The sequence below is a fragment of the Thermobia domestica genome, chromosome 11 (genome assembly GCF_964235325.1).
Source record: "Thermobia domestica chromosome 11, izTheDome1.hap1.1, whole genome shotgun sequence".
NCBI lineage: Eukaryota > Metazoa > Arthropoda > Insecta > Zygentoma > Lepismatidae > Thermobia > Thermobia domestica.
The window spans coordinates 75,862,114-75,886,887 of NC_137464.1; the positions used below are offsets into that span (position 1 = coordinate 75,862,114).

General features: G+C 35.1%; 1 protein-coding gene across 1 annotated transcript in view; it reads right to left on the reverse strand.

The window, feature by feature from the left end:
• LOC145664182 (aldo-keto reductase family 1 member A1-like) overlaps positions 1-24,774 on the reverse strand; it is a 45,848-nt gene that overhangs the window by 12,327 nt on the left and 8,747 nt on the right. The window contains exons 2-6 of the mRNA XM_081730620.1: positions 20,063-20,230; positions 11,593-11,796; positions 9,042-9,289; positions 3,555-3,717; positions 1,299-1,390 (exon numbers count right to left, since the gene is read on the reverse strand). Coding sequence (XP_081586746.1) covers positions 1,299-1,390; positions 3,555-3,717; positions 9,042-9,289; positions 11,593-11,796; positions 20,063-20,230 — 875 coding nt within the window. The remainder of the gene's footprint in view (positions 1-1,298; positions 1,391-3,554; positions 3,718-9,041; positions 9,290-11,592; positions 11,797-20,062; positions 20,231-24,774) is intronic.

A 24,774-nucleotide genomic window follows, 5' to 3' on the forward strand; every position in this document is an offset into this window, starting at 1 on the left:
AATATTTATAGAGATTCTGCAATGAAAGGGTTTTCCAAGGCATGCATACCAATCCGAGCACCAAACAGAAATGTAAAATAACGTAAAAGACATGCACTCACATATAGTATTATTATGGGGAAATGTGCGCCAGAATTAAGTTATACTTAACATAAATCTATTTAATGTGACTTTCTTACAGACTATACACTAAGTAGTAGCAAGATTACAGAAGCAACTACAAATGCATTAACTAAAACATTTCACAGCACTAACATAATTATATACAAACTATTGCTGTGCAAAACTAGGACGTTTATAACGAATGATGTTACATGTCAGACGGTTAACTGTACAGTGAGTTTTTTGCTCGTGCGTGCCTGTTAGCGTCCTGCATTGAGAACTGAAACCAGAGCGATTTTCGTGGAGAAACGTATTCTCAACACCCTCAAATGATATAGGAGAGCTTTCTTACTTTCGTCGTATGCAAGAGAGCTTCAATTGGTTATTTCAGTTCCGTTGCTTTCAGTATACAACACCTGGGATACTCGCTATCAGAAATACCTCACGGCAGTAGCGTAACGCAAAAATGTCGCCCCCTTCCCCCCGCAGGATTATTTTTGGGCCCCCCTTCCCATACCCATTAACTTCCCACTATATTATATCCCTGTAGAAGACAATGGTTAATAAATTCATGAAATATAATAAAATTATGATTAAAATTAATACTCACCGAAAAAGACAAAAATTATTTTCCCTTAACCTTCGAGTGCTAAAATGATTTTTTAAACTGATGTTGCTAGAATGGATGAATTTTCACCCAGAGCATATTTTTCTTTCCTAAAGTAAATAATGTTGTTCAGGGAAATGGATATTCCGTATTCAGCTCTTTTTGTAGCCTATAGCTCTTGGCATTTGCTTCGCGGTGGGCCCCCAATTACGCCACTACCTCACGGGTTTAAAAATAATCAAGAACAATACACTATTGTATTATATGAGTAAAAAAATGAAGAAAGCTTCCCACTGCACAGTAAACTGACCCAATGATTCCAATCCACCAAAACTAAAAAAGTAAAATAAAACTATTTCATAACTCACTGAATGCCTATTTACTGAATTAACATCAGAGGAAAAATACGTTGAAAACACTAGGCCTGAAATCCTCTCCAGATTATTTTAAACATTTCTCTTCCATTAAAATTGATTTAGTGCGCCCAGAATCAAAGACACTACTACATATTTTCATATATACGCAATACATACATACATACATAAAAGCCAAAGTCCATGTCGGTAAAAAAAAGACAATAAATACTTACAATTTAAGAAAATCAAATGCTCTTCCTTCTTCTCCTTTGTCAAGATCATTTAGCTGCTTCATTTCCTCATCAGACAACTCGAAGTCAAAAATCTACAAACCAAAATCCGTATTATACATTGTTATTTTAAATATACACTATATACAACAACAAAGAATTTAATGTTGTGCGCGAGCGTTTCTCAAACTGTGTTCTGCGGATCACAAGATCACTCTTAGACTGAACACTGATCTAAAAGACATAGAAAAAATAAAAAATAAGGTAAGCTGAGTACCACAAGTAGTTGAAAGTCAAACAGATATACAATTTAATAAGTAAAGATTAGTCAAATTCTAATAGCTTATATAGATATAATAGAAAAAGTTCCCATTTTTCGCATGAAGAGAATATAGTTTAACGAATACATTTATACCCTCACGCATGTTACCGTTCGTAGAACACTTTTTCTAAATCTAAGGAAATTTGATATGGGAATGTTAATAAACCACTCTACACTTTTTTCTTCCTTTTTAGATCAAATATTAAAAAATAAAAATAAATAAATTTTAAGAAAACACGTGTTTATTTTAAATGAAAAGTTTAAATATCCAATTTTAAGAATATAACTCTAAACAACTAAAAATCTGCACAAAATATGCGGTCATAAAATAAAAATAAAACCTATTGTCACAGTCAATGCCATGTTTTGATATAGTGATATTCCAATACGTATCTATTACATACTATGTTTTCTTTCATTCAGATGCGAAGGAACTGTTAAAAATGGCATCAAACGAAGAAGTCCTCCGTTCACACATTGTTAAATTCTACGAAAAGAATCACGACTTGGGAAAACCATATTCTGTGAAGCACTTTGTTGCTGAAGGGGTTTCAAACCGAATAATTTATGCGATACTTAAATCCGGAACACTAGAACGAAAAGCAGGAATTGGTCGTAAAGCATCTATTACGACGAAGAAAAATCAACAAAAATTAAAGAAACTTTTTGAAAATAAAGACGGCATTAGTCAGAACGACGCAGCAAAAACATTTGATTGTTTACAATAATACATATCTAAAACGTTAAAATCAATGGAAATCGAAGCCTGGAAAAAGGAGAAAGCTCTATCTTATATAGACGCTCAAATAACAACTATGAAATCAAATTGTCGTTGAGTGGTGCCGAAATTGCAAAGGAAAATCGGTTGTTTGGATAATGAAAATTACTTTAGCCTTTCTAAATCTCAGATGCCCGGAAATGACTTTATTATTCCTCAGACAAAGAACACGCTTCTCCTGATATGAAATATAAAGGTAAACAGAAATTTGAGAGCAAAGTGATTCTTTACTTAGTCGTATCTGACAGAGGTGTTTCTGAGCCTTATTTTTAAGCCTAGTGGGTTAGCAATCAATCAGAATGTGTACCTGAAGCATTATCTTCGCAAGTTTTCTTACAGGTTTTCTCTGTAAGAAAATATCATTCAGACAATAATTTTATTTTCTGGCCTCACGAAGCCAACTCTCATTATGAGAGAAAGGCTCAGGAATACTTCATGCCACAACACATCTCTTTTGTGCCCAAAAACAAAAATCCAACTAACTTGCTCCAGTGTTGCACTTTTTTTTTTTTAGTACAAGAAATACAAGCTAGGCTTCTTGAATTGTAATATGAAATCTTTTAGTTGTTAGACTTATGTTTAAATTTAACACGTTTCATGACGAAAGTATATGACACGTTGATCTCAATCTAAGTGTGAAATCAGAACCATATGAGCTTTCATAAGGAATTTCTCTCGTGTTTCCACTGTCAAACGTGGAACATTAATCAGATTCAATGGGGTTTCTTCAGTGGTTAAACAAACTAAGACTTTCGATTTATATTAAAAAATTTAAGATTAGATTTCTGAGCTTTCGGCATCTAAGGCCATGTTAGCCCGTCACGTTTGAGAGATGACGTCCTTCGGCGAGCACACTATCAGGGTAAAGGGAAGGAAAAAGGAGAAGGAAGCGGCCTGGGACCTATATGTTACGTACCACCCCGGCATTTGCCTAGTGTGAATTAAGAAAACAGGAAAACCTCATTCGGGATGGCTGGCCTGAAAAAGCGTTTTACACTTTTTCGACCGAGTGTCCCCACCGGAAATCGAACTCGGGACCGCTCACACCGAAGACGAGAGCGTTAGCGACTACGCTACGCTACGCGATTTATGTTAAAAGTCTACATGGTGCAACACCATATATACATATTATAGCGAATATATTTATATTTCAACTCACCTGAAAATTTTCCTTTATTCGTTCAGCGTTGGTGCTTTTGGGAATAACAACGATACCATTCTGTGCAATGTGTCGCAACAAAATTTGCGCAGGTGTTTTGCCATACTTCTGAGACAAAGACACAACAGTTGGGTCGCTTAGAAGGGGAGGGACTTTAGGTTCCCTGTAAAGATAACAGAGTACAATATGTAATAATCATTAAATTGTACTACCAATTGTATGAAACTTATATGCAATTTCTGATTTTCAGTTTGCCCAAGATGACCTGTAATTCAGTACAAGGTTTAAGAAATATTTTACAGCATATTTGGTCATAATCAGCATGTCATTTAAAGAAGCAGAACTTCGCTATCCCAATTTATATCGAAAGCACATTCTTTTCTTTAAAAAAAAATGAAAGAAAGAAAACTACGTCTAATATTTAAAAAGCTTACGCAGAATGAGTTTTGTTAAAATATGCATAAAATATTAATATACAAAAAAATTCCATTGCAACTGGCGCAAGTGTTGTGAACTTACTGGAATTTCAATAACGTATTGAGGTTTCAACTTTGGCTTTTAATTCACTCGATAAAGCCTTATTAATGGACTCGGTGCAATACCGTCATGGCTACTATTTACTAAGGCAGTGGCTAACAACACACTATACTGAATACCCACAACAACGTGACAAACTTGGTTTTTTTAAGAAGTCTAGTTTATCAAAACTCCTACGTATATTGTGTTTACCCTGTCCATCCGGGACGCAAAAGAATCTCAGGGTTGACAGTTAGCAGCCGTGTTCTTATCTACAGCTGATATTCAAACCAAAAGTGGTAATATATAGTGGCGGATCCACAGGATATGATCAAGGGAAGGGCTAAACTATAGTTTGCCGCTTTATCCAGTGTAAAGCAGAATTGAAGCCCTTTTTATCCAGTGTATACCTGAGCGTCAAGAGGGGCTATAGCCCCTATAGCTCCCCTAGGATCCGCGCCTGTATTATATATATATATATATATATATATATATATATATATATATATATATATATATATATATATACCTGGTGCGTCATTAATAATGTCAAACCTTGATGACGGAGAAACCAAAAGAGAGAGAGAGAGAAGCGAAACTTTGCACGAAGCAACTATACAAAGGGGCACATTGGAAGACGTATTATTTGACATCGCCGGATGAACAGTGTTGCCATCCCAATATAAAGTTATGATTTTTTTAAATGGAACAACCTAAATTGTATTTCATAATTGAATTCAACACTAAAAAGGAAGACGAAAGATATGCCTCCCGCAGGTCAGTGTTGCAAACTTCTCGAGAAATAACGTTAAATATGTGTCACATTTAAACGCCTTTTGCACACACAGGGAGTGAGGGACACACTAGTTTTGCACAATAATTTAAATATTGGCCAGAACGGTTTAAATTGACACCAAGTTTAGATGGATCCGTTAAACAGTGTTGACATAACAGAAAAGACAAAAGTCGAGTTTGGATATGGTGCAATAACTCGAAAAAGGCCATAAGTACATTACCGTTTAAAATGTATAGGATAATTTGGTATGTCATAAGAAGGATTCTCACCTTTATTTGAAATCGATAAGTCAAGTACTTACCGAGATATTCGGAATTTTGAAAAACCTGACAGCGTTACCAACTTCTACAGCGCAAAATTCTCAGCAATATTCCGGTTTTAACGTTGATCGCTATACAACAAAAAGAGTAATAGATACAGAGACGCGATTTTCTGCAATTGGTTAAGCATCCCAAGAATGCATTACATCTCCATCCTTAAGTCTCTACTAAAACCAGAAACGGTAGAATCCATTATGACTTTCGATTTCAATACTGACCTACATACAGCAAAAACGCTAAGAGATACCTAGAAGTAGTTTTATGGAATCGATTCAGCGTTCTAAGAAGGTTTCATCTTCTCTCTTAGCCCCTTATTCAAATTGGAAATAGAAATCAATGTCTTCTGGTTTTAACGTTGATTGTTAATAAGTAAAAATGATAACAGATAACAAAAAATAGCTTTCTGTAATGAATGGAGTGTCTCAAGGATATATTCCATCTCCATCCTAATTTCACTATTAAAACCGGAAGTGGTAGAAAATCAACCACTTTCTGTCTTAACGTTGATCGCTAAAGAGTGGAAATGGTAGTAGATAGAAAGAAGCTGTTTCCTGCAATCGATTAAGCGTCTCAAGAATACATTTCATTTCCTTCTTTAAGTCTCTACTAAAACCAGAAATGACAGAAATCCATAACTTCCGGTTTCAATATTGATCCACACAGACCAAAAACTCTAACAGATTGCGGGAGGCGGTTTTACGGTATCGATTTAGAGTTATAAGACTAGGCAGCTATCATCTACTCTCTCAACTCCCTATTTAAACCGGAAGTGGTAAAAAAATCAACCACTTTCGGCTTTACCGTTGAATCTTATAGAGTGAAAACGGTAACAAATATGCGAAACGCTGTTTTCTGTAATCAATTAAGCATCCTAAAATTATATTCCATCTCTACTCTAATCTCTCTACTGAAACCAGAAGCTGCAGAAATCAACCACTTCCAGTTTAAATTTGATTGTTATAGAGTGATGAACGATAACAGATCGTGAGACGCGGTTTTCTGCAATCGATTAAGCGTCCAAAGATACATTTTATCTCCACTCTAATCTCTCTACTAAAATCGGAAGTGGTATGAACCTACTACCACTTCCAGTTTAAATAATAATTGAGAAAGTATCACATCTTACAAACCAAACTCTTTCACTTGGTGCACATGTGACACTGCTACTTACTATTTATTAACAATAGTACGATAGGCACGCAGCTCTGAAAGACAAACTTGGGCCACGCTGACCTGTGTACAAGCCCACAAAGATAGTTATTACGTGTAATGTGCACGAAAGGTGCGAAGAGCACTGAGGAAACAAAAGGCTCAAGACACGCTTGCCGAGGAGAGTCCTCTTCTGTGATTGGTCAATTTATACAAAAGGCGTAACTCTGCAGTTTGTTCCCACGAGAATATACATGAGAACGAAGTTTCTGGTAACTAAGGAACAATAAGGTCTTTATTTTCCACTGCACGTGTTGCAAAAATTATCAGAATGAAGGCTCCACGGAGTCGGCACTAAAAGTAGTGAAACGCAAAAGCTGTATATGCAGTTCTTCAAGAAAGGAAATTTTGAGGAAAATAATTGTAAAAAGAGGAGTCCATATGTTGTTTTTTTTTTCCCCTAATTTTACGCCCCAAATGTTGGTCTTAAAGCAGTGGTGCCCACCCCCCCCTTATGTCCATGACGCACCCCCCCGCAATTGTCTATCCATAGGTATTCTTCCATGAAAAAAAAATCTTTTCGATTAATTTTACCCCCCCTTGCCAAACATATTTATATAGATTTTTACCCCCCCCCAAATATTTCAATGACGCAGTTTGCGTCATAGCCCCCCCCCCCTTGTGGGCACCCCTGCTTAAAGTGTCATTACAAGTGAAGTCATATACAGTGTTAAACAGGTGACTTTGAACGTAAAACGAGTTATTGTACCCAGTCATTGTCATTATCGTTATTGGTATAAGCAAAAATTCTGTGAATAAAATAATCAGCAATTACCTCAGTTTTCATAAAGTTTCCTTTCGATGGTTGCTGAAACGACTAAATTTTGATCAGTGAAAGGCATAAATTGTGATACATCGAGAACTGTTCCCTTGATACAAACGCACACACCCCCAAAGAAACGATTGCATCACATGATTACGACGAATAATATGCATACTACTACGTGCCTGAGACAAATACAGTTCGCGGCAATGGAAACATGCAAATGTAATCCTCGATCTCTTTTCTTCTGAGAAATTCGGCATAGCTATGACAATGGTATTTTGGAACCACAAAGGTGTTGTGTTATATAGACTCCTTAAAAAGACGAGAAACCGTATATGCTGACTACTACTCCTCGCTACTTTCAGATAAACTTCGAAAGATCATACATAAGAAACGTACAGGATTGTAGACGAAAGATATGATTCTCCTATGCGATTAGTAGAGAAGACATATATGGACAACGAAACTGCAGCATTTATTGTACAATTACATTGGAAGGTACTGTTACAGTTACCCTAGTCTTGGTTTTCATAGTTTTGGCCCTTTGAGGACGAATGATAAAAAGTTTAAAGATATTTGTGCAATCTTCAAGGATCAGCCAACAGAATTCTACGCTGCCGAAATAAAACTCGTAGCCAGATGGAAAAATGTGCCGTTGTATCATGGAAACTACATCGAAAAATAGGTAGTTTCAATTCATCCTTCATAGTTACTGTACGCAGAAGTAAGATCGCTCAGAAAATTTACTAAGCGCTTCTCATAACTTTCACACTTGAATTTTATATATTTCTACTCGTAATAGTAAATAGTGTTTTGGTACGAAACACAGGCTTCAAAAAACGCCTCAAAGAGTTAAATAAGATAACTTCGGGTACTATAATCCTACTTTTCTCTGACCCTGCTAGTTCTGAACAACAAACACATTTGCGTCATTTCGCTATTCGAGATCGATTGGCTACTGATAAATAATTACCACTTTTTTCTCTTTCTTTTCTGTAGCGTATTGGGTGCACTGAACTTGTCAAATTGTGTGTATAATGGGGTCATTCCACGTTAAATTATCACCTAGAACAAAAATTTGGTAGCATGATCATCTTAGAACATGACCCAAAAAAATCTCAAATGTAATTAATGGTAAGGAAAGTTGAAATCGCCAATAAAAATGTTGTCACTCACAAAGGTTCCCTCTCAAAAAAACAGGTTGAAAGCACGATAAATACATGTATCAAAACTTCTTTTTTACATGTACAAGGCAGTGAAATTACTATATATATAAAAAAAGAAGTATTGAACCATGTGTTTGTGACACACAAAAAATGAGAGTAAAAAACAGCCGTTGACAACAACTTAGAAGGAACCTGGGCATATGTGGTTGAAGGTACAAGTATGGTTTTTGGACCGGTGAAGCACATTCTTAGTGAATTACTATGGCAAAAGTCAGGATGATACCACAATGGAAACACAGGATTTTGAAGTGCGGGAAATGGAACTTGGCCAAAATTGGTAATGTTGCCACCCCGTAATCGTCAAGTGTGGAAGGTGGTATCAAGTTAAGAACTCATTCATGTTGTACCTCAATATCCTACCAACAACCACTGTAAGTTTCGTTCTGATATTCACATTCCTGATATAGGTAAAAACAATAACCAACAAGTACTTCTGTATTATTAAACCGAAATATGAGCAATTGTTTAGTTCAACTGTATGGTTTAGTTCAACTTGATCCTCAGAAAGGAGAGAAAGAGAGCAGTTAAGTAAATCAGTTCAATATTCATTATCACAGACTCTCTTTAAAGACATCCTCAGTGTCACGACCTCATTATAATTGGAAAACTAGTCAAAGTTAACGAAAGAATGAATTAATAAGTTAGCTAACGTACGGTCTTCCTTGCTTCTTGTAGAAATCTTTCCTTCCAGGAGACCCAAGCGGTCCATATGCACATACAGTAATCCCATATTTTTGGCAAGTTTCTCGTAAAGGTTTCTGTTGAAAATATAATTGAAGCTCAACCTGAAGATTCGCTGGGGGAATACGAGCCACTTTCATAATACGCTCTATTTGATTACTGCTGAAGTTAGAAATTCCGATCGCCTTCGCTCTACCAGCATCTACTTGGGCTTCCATTGCCTACAGGTAAAACAGACATTAACAGTAAATTGAGAAAGAATTAAAGTATTGATTAAGTTATTATTAACAGGTTAACTTTGCCACGAGAAATCGTATGGTAAATATGGTATTCAAACTGTTGTATAATTTAAACATATGTTGTATAAGTTAAAAGATAGGTATCTTAAATAATTTAATAATGCAATCTTATTTTTACGCCAGTTATCCCCCCTCCCGATCTTTTAAAATTGCATTTATACTCCCGAATTATTATTATTATTATTATTATTATTATTTTTCATACCTAGACTGCTTTAGCTTTCCGTTCTCACGTTATTCTAACCTAAGTTATTTATGGGATGTGGCCTCCATAGTGCTATCTTTATCTTCTTCAAACTTTTTCTGAAAATAATCTTGCTACTTTCCTTTCAGTCCCATTATCTAATATCACACACTATATTAATATAATAATCTCAGCATCTTTATTGTAATTGCTTCTTAATTTTCTTATTTTACACGCTGTCTATTACGGGTTTCTAGTGTTCAAAACACATAAAACATACAGTCTATGTGGTTTAGTTGGACGACTTCCTATACTACATTTCAAAATGACTTCATAAAGGGTGAAAATGTTTACATCGTTTTACATTGATTGAGACTGTATCTCGTTTGAGAGCATTTGTGTCCCGAGAAACGAAATGAAAACTGTGCCTGACAGAAGTGACCCTGGACTACGTGCCGGTCGTATTTTACATTCCTACTCACAGACGGCGCCACGTGGCACGCATTATTGACGTAGTATAGGTGTGTTCACATAGAAGCGAGGTTGTGTTCGACTGTAGTGTGAAAAAACAACATGAAAAAAGCGACAGATCACCGTCAAAGATGAACCATGTTGTTACTATGGGAAGGAGCGTGCGTCTGCAGCGTTATTTCATCAGCATCTCCGAGCAACGTGTGGTGCAACAGCTCCAAGTCGTACAACTCTGTTACGCTGGGTAGCTGGTTCCACAACTGAGACAGTTACTATGGAGAAAACAACTAGACCCATGAATAGCGAACCCCAACGAGGTTCAGAAAGTGAGCAACATCATGAGTGATAGGAATATGACTGTAGTCATTTACAGAATGTGACAGGTTTGGAAAGGGCGTCAATCCATCGCATTGTGATATAGAGTCTGAAGATGAAGAAAGTGTGCGAGTAACGGCCCGCATGCACTAACGTCAAACAGAGACGTGTGTGTGTGCAATGTTGAAAATATCTATTGGCCTTATAGGATGCAATTATAGTAGAACAGGTTTTATTTTGTTTGGAGACGCATATATATCAATTTAATGGAAGCATTCAAGACATTCACGAGCCAAGAAACCACGACTATCACTGTCATGTGGAAAGCAACAGACTTCCGCATTTTGGGATGCGGATGAAATTCAGCTCGTCACGTTACTTCTACAGCGTGGCAGAGTAAAAATTGACACATATTGTGAACTCCGCCGACTGTTCGAGTAATTCCTCAGTACAACCATGAAAATGCTTAACACGTGCTTCTGCTACAAGATATCGCAAGATCACACAGACACGAGAACACTTCTGAAATTGGGATTCAGTGTTGCAACATCCGACATATTCTACTAACTCAGCTCTTTCGAATTACGCAATCTTTGATAAAATGAAACAACCTCTACGGGGACGTCCTTTCCCGATTCAAACGCCTTACTTACAGTTGTCCATGAACCGTGCCTCACCACTCCGAAAATGTGATTCGACTAGGCAATCAAAAAGTTCCCACAATGGTTCCCACCCAGACAAACGAGGTGCACGTGCAGGAGGCCTTAACATTTCAATACCCTGCCTCGTTTTAACGGCCTCAGCATAATTAATCTCAATCAATATGGAACGTTCCAAATATGTACGAAACAATGTTTCAGATGGCGTTCCATCTTGTTTCTCCTACATTGCTTTATATCGGAAGTCACATGTAAGTAATAACGCAATCGATTACAAATGAATGAAAAAAAAAAAAAATGCGAAAATAAGATTTTTTTAACGAACATAATGCCGAGCAATACTAGATCGTGAGTCACTATAGATCTATTACATCTGATCATTTGGGCCAAGTATATTCCATGGAACAAGTTTTGACATAAGAATACCTAGACCTTTAATACTCAAATGCGACACCAGTATAAGAGATACTACTTAGTTCACAATTATAACTGATACCTCCGAAAGTGTTTAGAAATTGATTACAAAACAATAACAAACAATATTAGAATAGCTATACTAATTTTTAGCAAAAAGTACAAAAATATTTTAAGATTACCTTCCAAACAGCCAAAAGATCTGTATTCATATCTAGTGCTATTGTTCCATCATTATTTCGAGGAAACAGGGTATTCTCGTCAATATATTTCAGCCCAACAGGAGAATGAATGAGATACAAATCCACATAGTCCAGTTGTAGCTTCTCCAATGACAATTTCAAGAACTTCTCAACATGTTCTGGTCGATTTCCCATTGAAGGCAACTAAAAATTTGTTTAAAGAAAAATGTATATAAGATAATCTTAAAATCTATAACCTTACAAAGAGGACTGTTGTTGTGGAATCTACACAAGGTATCATACCCCTTAGTAAGAGAAGCTCTTCACAATTTGCGACATAGTTATCTGTCCGCACAAACTCATATTTTGCACAAAAACAACGCTTTCTAATTTGCTTCGTAGTTTACATTGTTATATGTTTTACTGGCGCAACATGCTTCTTTTGTTTTGTACTATCTGATGTGCAGCATCAGCATTCGCAACGGAAGACCGTGTTCTTTTTCTCTTTCAATTTTACCTACTAGTGTACTTCATATCGTACAACAAGAAGTGCTATACTACAAATTAAGGAAGGAAGTTTTAATATACACAAAATTCAGAGAAAAAATGTGATTGGGTCGGTGATCAAAACTGGTCTAACTGAACAATGCTTTTCTAGAATCAGCATCTATAAAAGATGCAGAATAAGAAAAATCGTTTATTTTATCCATTTCTCATATCTATATCATCTATAAAAGGGGTATACCATGAGTTTTCTTGGGATTCAAAGCAATGAGGCCGAGAATCGTGCTCTAGTCTCCTGAACTTGAGTTCTTCAAGCAGGGTTGCCTGATTTCTCCCCCCCCCCCCCCCGCTTCAAGAAAATAGAACGATGGTATAAAGAACCGAACTGGTTGTGATATACACACATCATATATTTGATATTGTTTTATAAAAATTATTTTAGAATACATCAATTTATTATCGCTTATGGAGTTTGATAACTTCAACCTTGATAATCGAGATTTATGGATTTTTATATAAATTGTATTTTTCAGAACTGTAATCTTTAAATATGCTTTTGAATAATTATCACTACATGCAAGTTCAGAGCAATTTACCTGTGTCACATTTTACTAAATGTTAATCACAACGCTAATGGACAAACTTCAACTGTTTCTCTCGTCAACCCTGTGAAAAAAGTCTTTCGACATTAGCGTTATGACATGGCAAAGTAAAACTATGCTATTTTCAGAAGCTCTGAGTATATAGCTTTTCTGAAGCACAGTAAAGAAAAAAAAACCTACCCATTGTTTATGTGCTAACAAAGTATTGATGTTTGATTATGAAGAACAAATGCCTTCAGTAGAGATGCAAAAAAGTCGGCTTTTTTGAATCGATGGTTTTTTGTACATAAAAAGCCGGCTTTTTGGGGAAAAAACGAGAATTTTGGAAATTTTGGCGTTTTTCATTTTCATGATTTTTCTATTTGAATAGCTTTCTTATAGTATACTCTAAAGTTAAATAAGATTTCATGACCTAAATACCATATTTCGCTCTGGTATTCACCATCATGATGGATGGAGCACATGTTTTATGAATTAAAACATTACAGTACGTAGTGTTTGAGGGCAATTGTAGAGGATATTTAACTTTATTTTAACTTCTGAGTTATCGATGTTTCTTTTTTTTCTTCTCTACGTCATTTCTTTTTTAGTCATCTGTGTTTCATTTCTTAGAGATTAGTAGGCCTACTCTAGCTTCTAACACATAAGTTAAACTTATGTTTTTCAACATATCCGTCAGATCGTGCGTTTGTCAGTATATCTGTCAAAACGTATTTTCACATTTTTGTTATACTGTAGCTGTGCAATGATTTAGCAATAATCTTCCGGATACAACCTTGAATACAGTTTTATAGAAATAATCAGTAGCGGATTCAGAAAAGTATTTTGGGAGGTGTTTTTCTAAAATTTCCTAATTTTTATTTGGGATGAGCTTGAAGTTTACGAGTATAGGCATAACTAATATTTCGTTTTGTTTGTATTCAGCAATAATCTTCCGGATACAACCTTGAAGACCATTTTATACTGATAATCAGTAGCGGATTTAGGAAAGTATTTTGAGAGAGTTTTTCCATATTAATGTTTAGTTTCTCTAAAAATACCTAATTTTTATTTGAGAAGAGCTTGAAGTTTATGAGTAAAGGCATAACAAATATTTCGATTGTTTTAGAAATTCCGTAATTTCGGGGTACAGGCTTCAATCTGTAAGACATCCTCACCCTAACCCCCTTCGCAAATCCGTAACTGCTGGTAATTAGTAATGACAACGATTTAAAAACGATAAAGGAAGTCGGCCAGAATTCACAGTACACGCACTATCTCTACATTCACAGATGGAATTAAGAAAAACTTTTGACAAAATGCTCGAATTCAGGGTTGAATCCCGGACTTCCCGATAGAAATGCAAAAACTAACCACTCACTCATGGTTGTTGTCCAATTGTGCTTAACTTAAATATATTCTCTCTCTCTATGGCTTATGGAATCCGGAGGTTCAATGCCGCGTTCGCAAAAGCTCTCCACTGACTTCTATCCTGAGCCAACTGGATCCAGTTTTTACTTTGTATTCCTATTTCTGCGAGATCCATCTAAATATTGTCCCCCATCTGTCCCTAGGTTTGCCTAATGGACGTTTTCCGATTGGATTTCCAGTTAGAACTTTGAAAGCGTTCCTACCTTCTTCCATTCTAGCTGCATGACCTGCCCACCTGAGCCTCCTAGACTTGATGACCGTAACGATGTTTAGTAAACCGTACAAATTATGCAGTTCTTCGTTATGAAGTTTCCCCCATTCCCGTTCCTCTTGTGTCCGAATATTCGTCCCAGAATTTTATTTTCAAATACTTTCAGTCTGTGTTCTTCCCTCATCGCAAGCGACCATGTTTCACATCCATACAGAACAACAGACATGATTATCGTTTTATATATTTTAAGCTTTAAATTCCTCGACAGAACTCGCGACGACAAAATATTTTGAACTGAATAATAACACGAATTTCCTTATTTTAGTCGACTTTTAATTTCTTTGTGGATATGATTTTGGTCTGGTAATATTGATCCTAGATATTTGAAAGTATCCACTTTGTCGAAAGTATTATTTGATATTTTAACGCATCCACAATTTGCCGTATTACGATCCCGGTGAACTTCCATGTATTTAGTTTTCTCTGCATTTACTTCTAAACCAATGTTGCTGCAAGGGATTAGTAAGGCCTATGCATTTCTTTCTATTGTTCTCCTATCATCCCCTATTAAATTTACATAATCAGCATACGCCATAACCTGGTGAATACCATTCAGCTCTAGGGCCTGGTTGCTATCTTTAATTTTCCTTATAGTGTACTCCGGAACAATGCTGAATAATAATGGCGATAACGCATCTCCTTGTTTCAGACCATTCTCGACGTTGAAGCTCATAGACAAGAATTTTTCTACTCGTACTTTACTCTGGAATTCATTTAAACACATTTTAATTAATCTACGTAGCTTTTTCGGTATTCCGAATTCTGTAAGAATTGTACAATACTTCCCTCCTATCCGAGTCGTAAACCTTTTTAAAATCAATAAAACAACTGATGTACTGGGTAATATATTCCCATTTCTTTTAGAGTATTTATCGAATAGTAAATATCTGGTCGATAGTTGATCGATTTCCCTAAATCCACACTGATAATCTCCAATAATTTCATCTGCGTATGGAATCGATCTTGTTAATATAATGTTAAGAGAAACCTAATATTACAATAAGTTTTCGCTAATTATTACAATAAGTTTTGCTGCCTTTCTTGTGAATTGAAACAGTGATTGATTCTTTCCACTTTCTTTTTCCAAAAAAGTTTAATTCCTGTCGTTAAAAATGCAGAAATCTTCACGACTGGGTAAAAAGTGATGGTGGTTATAAGCCTAGGAAACCACACGATCAGGTGAATGGTCTATTACACATATGATCGATGAACAGAAAATTCGGTACTTGCCCGATTCTAAACAAGCTTAAGGAACAGTCAGTGTAATATAGAATTTGGAATTTTACCGATTTTGCAGATCCGAAGCACCTAATAGGTGGTAACAGATTATTACATATGTGATCAATGAATGAAAAATTTGTTCGAAATATCATACAATGTATATGAAAGTTAAAACTTAAAAGACTGTGCAGAACCACCCGAAACCAAGCTCTTGATGTGCAGCCTTTAAGATTATCATATAAATGTATTTCTCTCATATTTTATTTTATTTTGTTTCAAAAAGAGGGTGTGTGATATTTTGAAGTAAAAATACTACATACAATTTTGCTAGTTATTTGTGTATCTTTTTTTTTTAAATAAAAGTACTTATTTTTGTGTATAAGAGGTAAAAAAAAAATTACATCTATTGGTTAATCCTTAGGAATTCATAATGTAAATATGTTAATTAAAAAAAAAACTTCGAAATTCATGGTTTATTTTAGGTTTTATATTATTACCTACATTAACCACTAATTAAATGAGTTTTTTGCTGTAGAGAAGCGAAACAAAGTCTGCTTTATCAATTTAAAGCAAAATTTTGAAAAAAGACCAAAATTTCCCAAGCAAAAATGCGAAGCAGAAAAAACCGAGTTTTTTTTTCCAAAAAAGCCGGTTTTTTCCGAGCTCTTGCACCTCTAGCCTTCAGTTTAACGCATTGACTGAACGGATTGTCTTTAAATATCACCAAAGTGTAATAATAATAATAATAATAATAATAATAATAATAATAATAATAATAATAATAAATCAGTGATTTATACTGAGCCGCCGAGGGCAATTTCCTCCCACCACTCTCCCCTTTAACCCGGGATGTATGTTAATCCTATACGCATGGTAATTTGTATTATTACGACTCGAATCCATTTAACATTCCTATAGAACATCTGAAGACAAAAGTGTAAGCAGCTCATAATGCAGGGCCACGAACGAAATTTTAACTTTTCACGGAATCGAAGCTAACAAACAAAAATTAGGTTCTCCATTCGTCTCAACAAATGTTTACCTCGCTTAGACTTTAGAATCTTTTCCAGCATTAAGGTTTTATAAGACGCAGATACACAATATGACCAGAGTATGACTATACGTTTTCTTATGACCAGAGTTACTATATGTTTTCTATTAGTCGAACATGTCCTCTTTTTTAAGAGTAAAAATACGTGTCCGGGAAGACTTGATCACACACAGAAACCGTCCGGGAAAAATTCAAAAATTGAAATAAATAGTTTCACCTTGGTTTTTGCAAATATTTGTGTCTATTGACCACAAAGAACTATGTAATAGTCGAACATAACAATATTATGTAGTAAGCAATTTCATTTATGCATAAAAGGAACACCTGAACTTTTGAAGCAGATAATACTCATCTCTTAAGAAATAGGTTTGGACAACCAAAAAGAAACTAAAAGTTTGAAAATTATATTCAATAATGTTAAAGTTATGTTATAAACCTAACGTACACTTCAAGATGTTTAAGGCACTTACTTGGACTAAGTTTAGTATGTGTTATTTAACAAGTGCCGATATTTTCAATGGCAACTACTATCTTCCTCAAAGGCGATTGCTTAATTTGTCTACAGCAATTTAATCACATTACATGCCAACTATCGTTGTAGTATAGGGGTACCAAAATAATGATTCTTCTATACTAAAAATATAAAATAATGTGATTGTGTGTCTTTCATCAGATTTTCCGATAGAAAGCAGTCACCTATAGCCACCAGATTTCGTACATAAATAGATCTCACTATATATGATCACGAACGAAACCATTTTTTGGATCAAAAGATAAAAATATATTTCAATCAAAAATTTTCTTGTAGGCCTTATATCTGCAGAACTACATATAGTGTAACAAAACCCAAACTCATCACTTAACTCAGTATGATGTGCTTATTCCGTAAAAAAATACGAGAACTCGATTTAGGGGTCGTTCAAAAATTTTGTGGCCCCTGATCCAGAAGATCCAATATATTTCAATCAAAAATTTTCTTGTAGGTCTTATATCTGGAGAACTACATATGGTTTATCCAAACACAAACTCATCATTTAACTCAGTATGATGTGCTTATTCCGTAAAAAATACGAAAATTCGATTTAGGGGCCGTTTAAAAAATTTGTGGCCCTTCATTCAAAAACTAATTATTGGCCAAGATCGCAATCATTTCATCCATTTTTGGATCATTCCTAAAATATTTGTTTTCTATTTTCTACTTGAGGGGAGTTTGCAGATAGATCAAAATGTATACACTGTTAACAACCTTTCTTAACAAGCTATCAGTGGCAGCGCCTGTATATCATGCAACCAACCCACTGTTATACTGATATCAGGATGGATTTCGGAGTCTCATTTGTTTATCTACACTAATATGATTATGAAAGAATGTGTGAGTGTGTCGATGACATTTAAGCACAAGCTTAGGGAAGAAAGAGCATGTCACGTGGATCAGGAGGCAGGTCCGTAGCCAGCCCAAAAATGTAAAGAAGGGGGGGGGCTGATCCAACCATATTATAGTTCATTTGCAAGCCGAACGTGAAAATTTTAAGGAGAAGTTAGTAATAATTTAGAAGGCCCGGTCCTTCTAGCCACCCCGTGGATACGGGCCTATAAGGAGGAATTGTCAGAGGCAACGCTAAAAGAATTGCTCTTCGTAATTGATTTCCATCGGCGTTTCCGGGGAATTTACAAAATCATTTCGTACAAAAGGTTGTTTTCTACTGTTATTAGAACGTTCTTTCTCTCTTTTCATCCAGGTTCTGAATTAACGGGTGCTTACAGTTAGTTTAGTAAAAACCAGTTAAAAATTCTCGAAGAGCATTGCCAGGACGAACTTAAAAAGAATTAATTTTTTCGAAGTTTGTATGAAATTGTAAGTTAAATTTATTTGATTGAATTCAATAGATAATACAATATAGATAATTATATCAATATAAATTATAATTGTAATAAAATAATTAGAAAATTATAATACAATTGTAGCCAATTAATTAAATGAAAAATATATAATAATATTTAAATCTCCCGAATCGGAACTTTTTTGGACATCTCGGGAACGGTAAGAGTGATGCGAATAATTCCATCACTTCTTTCAGACAGTCTTTGATGCTCTATCGAATGAAGGGCTCAAGATTGAAAAATTCGCAAATAAAACAAACAAAAACACACACACAAACACAGAGAGAGAAAGAGAAAGGGGGAGGAAGGAACATTCAATAACGAATTTTTTTACGTTCGTTGAAAACATATACAAATACCTTGATATTATCAGTAACAAAAGTTGCTCTTAAAAATTTGAATTTTCATAGCGCTCCTTGTTACTTTTAAATATCACTCAAAATGTCCTTGAATAGTGAAGATGTAGTATACAGTTGCCATCTTGAGATTATAAACAATGCTAATCCACTAACCAATACTCCATTCTTTCATTTTTCACAGGATATAATTTGTTGGAATATTTTTACTAGTTATTTTACACAAACCACTAATTGGAATTCGTAACAAAATTGCACTCTCGTAGGCAGCAGTACGGAGAAATTATTGCATAGAAATTCCAATTAGTACTTTGTTATTATTATTATTTAAAAAAAAAAAAAAAAAAGGTAAAAATGTTCCAACAAATTGTATGGTGTGAAATGGAGTAATAGTTAGTGAATCAGAACTGTTTATAATCTCAAGGTGGCAATAAAACACCAGTGATATTCGGGGAAGTTTTTAGTAATATCAAGAAAATTTTAAAACTAGTTATATGATAGTTAAAATTTGTAAGAGGGTGACTTTTGTTACTGATAATATCGAGGTATTTGTGTATATATTTTTATTACTAGAACAAGCGTTTTATCTTGATACTTCTATGTGATGAGTTTGCAATAGACGATTTACGAAAATGCTGCTGTGGAAGATAGGAGTTCTCGTTGAAAATTTTGGCAAATGTTAATAGACGTATATGAAGATTAGTTCAAGTGAACATTTGTAATTACGCCATTCTTTATTTATTTATTTTTTCAGATGCCTTCTTTTCTTACTTCGAGAGCTCCTTCGTGGCTAAGCGGTTAGCGGACGCGTTTTTAGCATGGGAGACCCGGGTTCGATTCCCGGCGGGAGCTCATGTGGATTCCACGTTAATCAGTAGGTCCCGTCTCATATAGCCTCACTGTTGAAATGGGCATTAAACTCAAAATCAACTGAACTCAACTCTTTTCCTACTTCATGAAACTTTGTAACCCTGAGTTTGAGTGGGAACCGAATCACATGCGTTCCCACTGGAAAGTTTCTTTTCCGATGAAGATTTTTGAAAATAAGATTCTGAAAGTAGTTTAATGATGCAGATCAATTTTACTTTTTATTTCCACTATGAAGATAAAAGTTAACAACTAAATATTAACATTAAAATGTGTAGTTAGTTAAAAAAAAAAAAAACTCAATTACCTTTGTAACAATGAATAAATCTTCCCTTCTTCCTTTCCCAGACTCAATCCATTTCTTAATGGCATTTCCTACTTGCTGTTCGTTCTGATATAGGTAAGCAGTATCAATATGTCGGTATCCAACTTCCAGAGCTCGCGTTACTGCAGCTTCTGTTACTTCAGGCTCAGCCTAAATGAAAACATCAATATAGTCTCCAAAACTTAAGGTTACTGTAATTAAGAGTTAAAATTATATAGTTTTATTTTCATTATTGATAAGGTGTAAGTAGTAAATACAACACAGGTTAAGAAATATTTTTCAATGATTTGGTATTACATTTGTGCAGGTCTTCAGGTCACGCTAAGATAAGATACAAGTAAAGGAGAGACCCGAGTATGCTAGGATTTTTAAACTAGGTTACAAGTAGAAATTGAATTACACTTCAGTGGTTGTGTTTGTAACGGAGTGAAGTGATTTCATGAAATTGGGCACATATATAGTTCTTGTCGCCAACAACGCAGGTTAAGGCGTATTTTTGAAGTGGTTTAGTGTGACATTTGGACAGGTCTTCAGAAAAAGTTAGGGGAATATATCAAGTTGGTTGCACTCATTTAAATGACAGGCATGTACTTAGGCTAAATCCAAAATACGCTGAAGAGGAATAAAACAACACAGTTTGAAAATTTGAAAACGTGATCACCTGTACGAACTGTTGTGGAGAATCAGTTCTTTAAGAATTCACTGAATGAATAACACAGACTTGCCGAATAGATTACTGTTTACTTCCGCAGACGACATCAATGTGCTGGAAGGTTACACGAAGTAGACAAGACTATAGTGTTAGCAGGCTGAGTTAAACATTTTTTACTTAATTGGGACACCATATCTGACAGTTCATGTACCTTTTGGGCCTTAATTGCAACACCAAAAAACATTTTATCATCATTAGCCTAATCTATATGTTATGTTTATGCTTTTCGTCTAAAAATAAAAATTCATTTCGGAATATATAATACTAATTATAATTAATAATTATTACGTAAAGACATAAAAGACTTAACAGTCTACAAAGCAAACTATACATGATTGCCGCAACCTACGGCTTTAATTTTGTTCAATCTACATACGCTATAACAGTCCTCGTCAGAATATGGACTAAAAATGAGCTGCATCCATCCCCACAGTAGAACTTGCCGCTATCTGCGATGTGATCGCAGAAAATCTGCCGCGCCTGTGCAGAAAAATTGCCAGAGGAAAAAGAAATAGCCAACAGGAAAAGTATAAAAACATGCCTTCTATGTGTAGATGTCTTAAATGCACGGACGATCCTGATCTTTCAGTGATCACGAACTTCTACTAGCATGGAAACTGCATGTGACAGTGTAACAGCGGCAGAGGATAATAACGCAGTCAACAGTGGTAAGTCACCACCACTTCTTAGTGTTGATGTTAGCAGCAGGCCTTTAACTTCTATTGCTAGTCATACTTCTGGAGTTGGACACAATACAACACGTAATCCTCCTGACCTCAAGCGTTACGGTGTATCGTATAAATATTTTAAATCTGCTTCTTTTAGCAAAACTTTCAAAAAATGTGACTTCACAGGTTGTAACTCGAACTAGAGGATTCATTACTCATCATCACCGTCTCCTTTAGCCTAACCGGCATAACCGTGGGACGTAAAACTCAAAGATTTCATTTTCATTTTCGAACTAGAGGTACCGCTGAAAACTTTTTACTATGCTTCTTGTAACGCTGTAATAAAAACATGATAGTATAATCTTGATTATTTTGGAATTTCTGCAAAAAATTTTTGACTAACAAAAGCTCATCGCAGAAAGACAAAGAAAGTTCTGCCATCGGGCCATCAAGTTGCTACATATGTATATGCAATTTCACTTTGTAAGACAGTAGTTACATCTATCGATACTGGTCAGAACAATACTTCATAAAAATGGTAATTTTACGGTTAAAATGAGAGAATGCAAACAAAAGATGATTGCCTAGGATATTAATTTCCACCTTCGGAGAATTTCTGCACAATATAGTCGGAAACTAATGTTTTATGTTTACAAATGCAAAGTTACTACTATCAAAAAATCATAAGGGCTATATTAGCATTAAAATGAGTGAATGCATATCGAAAACGACTCTACAACATCGGCTGAGTATTTCTGTACGATGTGGAAAATCTGTATTTTATATTTAGTGTGAAACTATTATATAAGTTCCTAACCTATGTGATTTTATGCAATATTAAATGTTTTTTACACTATACTAATTTATGTGCTTGCTCCCCGCGTGAGCCTCCTGTTTCGCTACTGCCCTGACTCGCCACTTAGCACAAATTAGTGCGTGTTATTTAGAGTCATTTTTATAGTGTCAGAAGGCGTATTTATACCCATAAAAGGAAGCACGTAAGTTTGCATGTGTATTATCAACCGATTCGCAATTATTTGAGTATGTCCCACGTTAATATCAGTCCAGAACATTTTAGGTAATCATTTAAAAAGGAAACTTTTTATTCTTTTAATTTTACTTCACTTGCACTTATTCTTTATCCTGCACATGCACCCATGTTTTTGGAGTGCATTATTACAACTTACAACACGCTATAGTTACATTATATGTGCCTTGAGGGGGAATCTAAATAGAACGATACTGATTAGAATTACCCAGCATAAATGCAGAAACTTATGTGCAGGTGAAGTTTAGGCACACTGATTGAAATAACTGCTGAAAAACTAGAATTGTTTCATAAACTACCTTCTTATTGTCCTTGCGCTAGGCGACATGACATTACCCACTTAGCATAGATGATACTAAATGTTGCCAATATAGAATGATTCCATTTCAAATCGTCCAGGGTGGCCCACATGACTGTCTCAAATTTAGTTTATTTTTTAAAAATAAGAAACTACATACAAAATTATTAGATCCATATTTTTCTTTTTGCTGAAAACTTTTTCTTCGTTATACAGCCTTCCAAAATGGCTGCTCTCCTCTCGGATTGCTCGAAAAACTGAAAAACATGTCAAATTAAAATTTTTATTGTAGAGAAACGAGTGTACTTAGTAACATAATCGCAATAGCAGGAAGAGTATAAAGTTGTATGTTTCGGTGGAGGGCCAAAATTCGTCTATTGGTCCAATAGGAATCGTGCAATTCACTCGCAATGTTGCCAACTTTCGTGAAATTTTTGCTAACTTCAAACATTTTTTTTCTGTCTTCACGAGCAATATAAACCATCTGCTTCTAGCATCGAAATCTACTCCATAAGGTATCTTCAAAATGTAAAAGGACTTACGTTTCTGATTATTACATCCCACGTTATAGCATGATGAAAAGCTGAAAATTTCATTAAGACGCCATGTTGGGACGCCATTTTCTCAAAACCCCACCTTTTAAAAATCTTAATTTTTTTACATGTATTGGAGAAGTACCTAAGTATTTAATATCCGTTAACCGTTCATGCGGCTACAGCCCCTTACATTCGCAATTAATTATTGAAATTTCGATTTTTGTACTTGAAATGTAAATATTTCCTATGGGCACTTAGATCCTATACACAAGGCGATTTGAAAGGGAGTATGAAAATTTTGCGAGATGAATCCTGACATCAAATCCAGTAGAAAAGTTTCCATAAATATGGGTCGAATTCCGCTTCGTTTTCGAGTTGCTGGGTTTCCAACTCGGGATCCGAAATCGGCTCGCGACAATGGAAAATAAAATATATATTTCGCGTTATATCAGAAACTGTGTGTTAAAGCTTTGATAAAGTTCAGAAAGTTGATTTGTATCAATATGATGATTTTTACCTGCGTTGCAATTCGGTTGGCAGTGTTGCCAACTTGGTAGAAGTTTGTTTCCAAATGATACTACGTGCATTTTATTTGATATTTGGTATTCATTAATGATTGTAAACATCACATGGAGCACAATTTCCCTACATCACCACAGTTTTCGAAAACTTACATATATTTCATTAAAAGGTTTTATCTCGTGCGTTATTGATAGTTTGTGTGATTCGGTGTCGTGAACATCGTCCTAGTGTTCTCTGGAACCATGAAAATTTTCACTGGTAGCATGACATTGTAGTGCACTAGTTAAGTGTTTGTGTGAATAATAATGGGGAAGTCCTATTACAGTAAGGACCGTATTAAACGTGTTGATTATTCTAAAAGCCTTAAGAGGATTGTGCACAGAAAGAATTCTAGATAAAAATTTTATGTTGCGGTAAAATATATGGATTGCGTACAGCGTGTCTGCCCAAACGTACTATTAGATTATTAGATGATGATTGTACACAAGGCGATTGAAAGGCAGTATGAAAGATTTTAAAGTGAATCCTTCACCGTAGTCTAGGTTTCACCGATAACGGCTGTTTTTAATGGCGACATATTCATGTTTAGCATGTTAACTGTCTGGTTAATGGTTTCCAAATCTACATCCAGAGGAACAAATTCTTTATCTTGCTGGTGCATAATTTCATATTTACACCTTCTTTCGTGATCACCAATATCTCACACACATTCACGTTACTCACGGTAAATAATCAAAGCACCCTTTACACAAATAATCATCCTCTCTTAATACTACGTTTTGGCAGACTCGCTGTACGCAATACATATATTTTACCGCAAGATAAAATGTTAGTCTTGAAAGAATTCTTTCTGTACACAATTATCTTATGCCTTTTAAAATAATCAACACATTTAATACGGTCCTTACTG